Consider the following 6,000-nt stretch of genomic DNA (forward strand, 5'->3'; position numbering starts at 1 on the left):
ATACTTGTCATGGCAATAGATGAGAGCCCTTGCTAACGATGCAGCGTACTGGCCCTTGCTAATATATATAAGGATATCAATTTTTCTACAACAAAGTAATTAGAGAGGTCAAAAATGTAGAAAGAAGAACCCATTGTTGCAAGTCAGCATCGTCTCTCGATGATGTATCTGCAATTCGGGTAAAAGAAGTTCATGTTGCAAACTGAGCCAGCATATACAGAAGAAACACAAATTGTTAGCAAATCAGAGAGCAAATATGAAATGAAATAAACAAAAGTGATTAATGAGCTGTTTGGATTGAGTATGAAACCAAAAGAAATTGCCATCTCATCGAAATTATGTTTCCCTCTCGCCATCACTTGTCTGCTCTCGTCATGTTAGTCAGAAAAGAAGTGTAAGAAAAAGTAAAATATGAGCAGCATGAAATTGCAAGTGATAGCAATTTACGCCAATTGAAGAAAGAGTAGTAGGTCGTGAATTAAAAGAGAGAGCATTGAACGGCATGAATTTTCGTTATACAATAAGTCGTTACTTGGAGATGGAATACATGGCAGGCTATGAGACGGTGTGGAGGAATGGCGAACATTAATTTGAATTCTATGCATTGAAACTTTAGTAGGTGAAACGGAAAAAACGAAGGAGGAGAGGGATGGTTGAAGTCGCATATAGGAAGACGATGGAGTGGAGTTTCGTGGGAAGGGAAAACTAAAATGTGTTAATAATAATTTGGACTTTTAAAACATTTGGCCCAAAAAAAAAAAAGAACGAGGAGTGAGGAAAGGAAACTTTATATATATAATAGGTTGAGTCTCGTGCGTTGCACGAAATTGTTATATAAGTTTGTTTTTTTCTGGTCAAAAGTCAGTAGGAATTAATTTTTTTAAAATTTTTTTTGAGAGACTTTACAATTTGAAGATCCTACCAACAAAGTCTATTTGTATTGGGTTTTGGAATTGTTTTATTTGTATTCATATATAGTTAATTTTATATGATCAGCTTATCTTTTTCTAAATTATGAACAATTTAAAAACCCCTTTTAAAAGTTTAAATTATTATATTATTGATGATTTTCTTGCATTTTAAATTGTATTACAGTTTATATTATTTGTATTCTACCGTTGTCTAGAATTTTTGATTGCAAAATAGAGTGTTGATCTTTTGAGTTCCTCGTAGTTCTTTTTGCATTTAGATTGTGGTATTCACTTTCAAAGAAGATGTAGAGTGGTTGTGGGTTGGCTGGTCCAAATGATATAATAGATGCATATATTAAATATAATTATTCATAAAAGGTAATATAAAAATTGGTTATGTTTCTGAAACGTGGATTGTTGGAATATGGGATTATGTAGCTGATGTTGTTTTCTTGTCTGGTGTTTTGATTTTTAGAATGAGGTGGGTGTGTACATTTGTTGACATTGAGCTTGCTTTTTAGTACAATGCTTAGAAAATAACATCCATTGGTAATATTTAATTTTGTTACAGATGTTGGGTTTTTCTTTTGGGTTGTTTGTTACTTTGGTGATGTTGTTGTTATAGTGACCAATATGTTGATTATGTGTTATTGTAATATTTTATTTTTATTTTTACGACTTTTCTATAATGGTCAGTGTTATTTCACTCATTCAATTAGATTGGAACACCGCACGGTAAAAAATTTAAGTAGTTATTCTAGCTGTCTTTATTTTTATTTTTAAGTAGAATCTTTGTTTTACATTCATTCTAAAACTAATTAATAATACATTCAAAAATATGAAGTATGATCATTTTATGTTAAAAATGAAATCATATGATTATTACTAAAAAATTCATAATGTTGTTTTTAATCTTTTAAAGTTTCATTTATTTACTTAATTTGTTTTTGATTTAATTATTACTTTAACATTTTTAAAAGAATACTTTAATGCAAAAAAAACATAGATTTGGACAAGTGGAGTCTCTCAGTTGCTAACGTGACAGTCTCTAAAATAAAGTTTTAGGAGTGGCTCGCTACTTTATTATATAAGATCTATTTTAAATATGTGACTAAATCACCTAATAGAGCATCGGTTCTTGAACTGTTGGGATTTAGAAGTGGATGTGTTGCTTGTGGTGTAGGAGAGTTTAGACATTACTATATTTTATGGAAATCTTTGGTAATTTAGTTTGGAGATAAAAGTAAAGTAGGACTTGAATTAAGCATATATGCCATTAGAGAAAACTTTTTAATTTTAAAATCTAAGATAGTTGTATGTCAGTTGTAATAGGTTGATTTTGAAAATGTTTGTTTTAGGGACAATAGAGATGTATCTTCGAAAAGGAAAAAAAATGTAAGATACATATGATTTAGTATCTAAAGTTAAACTTTAGAATTAAGCTTTTCTAATAATATTAAATTTGGTTTTTTAAAACATATACAACAATAACAACCAACCAACAAAAAAAACAAAAAATGTATAATATTTAAGAAAGAGGGAAAGAGAATGAGTATTCATAGTATGGGAAGTCATGGGAGTTACAATTTAGAAACAAAAAAGTATGAGAGTTAATTGTAATTTATTATGTGTTAAATAAAATTGAGCAGAGAAATATAATTAATGCAAATTTATTTTATTTCTGTTAATAAATTGTAACTAGGACCCGATAGGTAAAACATTTTACTTCATTTTTATTTACTCGTAGTTTTAATGCTACCTAAGCATAACTATGATGTGATTTCGAATATGCAACAGAAGTGGATATTAAATATTTTTTTGTTTGGATTTGAGGCGGATTATATTTAAGAGAATTTCAATATGAGAATTATATGGTACGGTTTTGGCCTTTTTTGATCCTAGAGTTTTTTATTATTTAAATATTATATTTTCTTTTTATTTTGACAAATCATTTTTTTAAATAAATAACTAATAAAAAATGATAATCAATCAACACATGCTTTGATTTTATTAATTATCATTGTAAACAACATATAAAAATTATCTTTAAAATAATTAAAATAAAAACAAAATAAAAAATAATCCGCGCTAGGCCGGGTAATATCCTAGTTATGGTTAAGAGCCAGTGGAGAGTTTTGAGATGGTCTAGCTTAGAGAGTTTAATCGAGATTAGTTTTCCAGTATTTTTTGCGGGGTTTTTTTCTTTCTTTACGACAATAGCATCTTCTGTTATCTACATATCTGATTTGCCAAATCATTGCTTCTCTCTGCATACGAGGACTGGACTTTAACAAAACTAAACACACAATTCAAGGTATCTAAGATTAGGAGCTGAAATGACCATCCTTGATGCATGATATCTTATAATGACAAATCCATCATCCAAAATATATGTCTTTAAGAAAGTAGAGATCTCAACTTCTTAAGGGTCTTACATATTAAAAAAGGCTCCTGTAACAAAATCTTCCACTAGATAAGATATCATCTTTGCTTAATCGATGGATAGGAGTGGGACACAAAAGTCAACAAGCAGACCTGTTGGCCCTACTATGCGAGGCTGCCCCGCCCTTCGAGAGTTGTAATAAAACATCCTGCTCAAAGCCACTTTGAGAATTATGAACTTATTCTTGTACCATACCTTCACTGTCGCGATGGACCTTCCATAGATCTTCTCGACTCTAAGAATGATCCCATCTCTAAGTCCAACATATCTGGCTGGCTCACCTGAGGACCCACAGTAAATTCCCTACCACACAAAACAAATGAAACAAATATTAATTATAAATCAAATGTTTGTGATTACTCTCTCATTTTGTCTAGCACTAGCAGAAACTTACGTCTTGTTGAAGTTCAAGGTGTGGACTGAACACATGCAGTTTTGCTCCCACAGGTTGATGCACCAACAAGTCACGTGCTTCCTCAATATCCTTAGGCTCAATCACTTGTCCTTTCATGGAAACGAGAGCAGGTTTGTACGATGATGGGGGCTTTGACACAGATCCCAAGTGTGGCCAATCTTCTGCTTTCGGTATGCCTTTGTTTAACGCACACTTAAGGCAGCCTTTGACAGTGAGCTCGCGCCCGTGTGAGCCAGCATTGTCCACCAAATACTGAGCTGAGTACTCAGTATGAACGCTATCCAGCTTAAGTGCGAGCCGTGCAGAGCTGATCAGATCAGCGGCTACGATTGCAGCAGAAGCAGATTCACCTGCAAAGGCAAGGCCACAAATGGAAAATAAATCAGATTTGAATGTATTCCCATCTTATAAGGAATTTGATTATAAAAAAACTACATGTTTTAAAACCAGAGTAGGTACTTTTGTTCGCATCAGTTGAAAACCAAAAAAGAAAAGAAAAAGAGTATATTCTAGAGTGACAAGTTTACCGTGCTCTTGGTCATTCACAATCTCTGTCGGTTCGCCGATTCTGAATGCCATTGTGAAACTGGGATCATAGGGGGGGGGGAGTGCCATCTGAAATTACTTCAACCCTGAAAATTTACAAGGTTCAATGTTAATACGTTATGAATGTGAACAGGAAATGGTAAGAACATTAAGAAGGGAATCATAGTGAACCGATTTTCACAAAAGGCATCAACGAAAGAAAGGAAAAAGCAAGAGAGTTTTGGAGACCTTTGCTTTCAAATTTGATCAAAGAACTAGCAACAAGAATGCATTTACCAAATAATGACTAAACTAAAGGAGGATTAAACGCTAAAAACCTAACTAGAAGCTCCTCATTTCACTAATCTCACTGCAGAAGGCAATTCACAAGCAAAAACCGTAACCAACCGAAGCAAGCTAAATAATTCTCAACTTAGAAGAAAACCCTAATAGGTAACACTAGCCACACTGCAAAAGAAGACATTTTAATCAAAGAAATAGCAAAAAAAAGACATTTTTATCAATGACAAGAAACAAATCAAAGATGAGTTTGTGGCTAAATCGAACAAATGGGATGTGCTAGCTTCATTACCAAAGAATGATCAAAGGATTAAACACTAAAAAACTAACTAAAAGCTCCTCATCTTTCACTAATCACACTGAAAAAGGCAAAAATAAGAAATTTTCTTACAAGTTAGATAAAAGAAATAGCAAAAAGAAGACATTTTTACCTATGACCAAGAAACAGATCAAAGATGAGTATGTGGCTAAATCGAACAATTGTGATAGCTTCTTTACCAAAGAATGACCAAACTAGCTAAAGGAGGATTAAACGCAAAAACCTAGCTAAAAATCTCCTCATTGTTCACTAATCACACTAAATTGAAGACAACGCACAAGCTAAAACTGTAACAAACCAAAGCAAGCCAAACAAGTTACACGTTAGAAAAAAAACCTATCAGCTTGTAAAAGAAGGCATTTTCATCAAAGAAGTGACAAAAGATGAAATTTTTATCAATAACAAGAAACAGATCAATGATAAAAGCGTAACAAAACCAAAGCAAGGCTAAGCAAATCCCAACTTAGAAGAAGAAAAGCCCCAAAAGGGAAACTCGCAAAGGAATCACTAATCGCACTTACCAAGGGAAACTCACAAAGCAAGCAGAAACAGAGTAATAAGCCAAAGGCAGATCGAGTAATAAGAACATTTTGTATATATACACAAGACACGAGAATGAGTAACTCGGGAAAACCCTAGAGAGGAGAACACAGATGTCATAATCCTGTGTCATCAAGCGTATCAAGGGCTACGAAAAATCGCAACTTTTTCTCCTCCGTACAAGCTTTTTTGCATTCATGATTCACCACTTCTCTCTCTGCTCTGTGTTTTTTTTTGTTGTCGTTTTCCAAATTTGAAGATAACCGTTGAGCCTTATACGACGTCGCTTCCATATTGGGCTTTATCTTTAGCCTACCTATACCTTCACTTCGTGACCAACAAAGGATATTCTATACTTGGGAGACTTCACAATAACTGGAAGACGATGTCGTTTAGTTGGTCTTTTATAAACAACATACAATATCAACTTAACGTTGTTGTTCTATTAAAATATCAACTTTGGAAGTTCACGAAAATTCCCTAGATCTTTTGTAATTTGGAAAAAAGTATATATATATATATATACAACATTTACAATCAACTAAGT

The 6,000-nt window shown here is 32.9% G+C and overlaps 1 protein-coding gene across 1 annotated transcript; it reads right to left on the bottom strand.

Moving 5' to 3' along the window:
- Positions 1–3,235: 3,235 nt before the first annotated feature.
- LOC104760782 (protein HEAT-INDUCED TAS1 TARGET 5-like) lies at positions 3,236–5,695 on the bottom strand. The gene is made up of 4 exons (XM_010483747.2): positions 5,435–5,695; positions 4,297–4,401; positions 3,749–4,119; positions 3,236–3,657 (listed from the first exon to the last, which is right to left on the bottom strand). Exons 2-4 carry the CDS (start codon positions 4,382–4,384, stop codon positions 3,403–3,405), a joined length of 714 nt encoding a protein of 237 aa, XP_010482049.1. The 5' UTR covers positions 4,385–4,401; positions 5,435–5,695; the 3' UTR covers positions 3,236–3,402.
- Between the last annotated feature and the right edge of the window lie 305 nt (positions 5,696–6,000).

This window comes from Camelina sativa, chromosome 18 (assembly GCF_030686135.1).
Source record: "Camelina sativa cultivar CO46 ecotype springtype chromosome 18, ASM3068613v1".
Classification (NCBI taxonomy): Eukaryota; Viridiplantae; Streptophyta; class Magnoliopsida; order Brassicales; family Brassicaceae; genus Camelina; species Camelina sativa.

What these genes read in the sequence shown, in the direction of transcription:
- LOC104760782 (XM_010483747.2), bottom strand. Translation starts at nt 4,384, where the DNA reads ATGGCACTCCCCCCCCCCTATGATCCCAGTTTCACAATGGCATTCAGA. An exon ending in TGTGAATGACCAAGAGCACG is followed by an intron (nt 4,120 to 4,296) that starts GTAAACTTGTCA and finishes TTGCCTTTGCAG; the next exon opens with GTGAATCTGCTTCTGCTGCA. An exon ending in ACCTTGAACTTCAACAAGAC is followed by an intron (nt 3,658 to 3,748) that starts GTAAGTTTCTGC and finishes TTTGTGTGGTAG; the next exon opens with GGAATTTACTGTGGGTCCTC.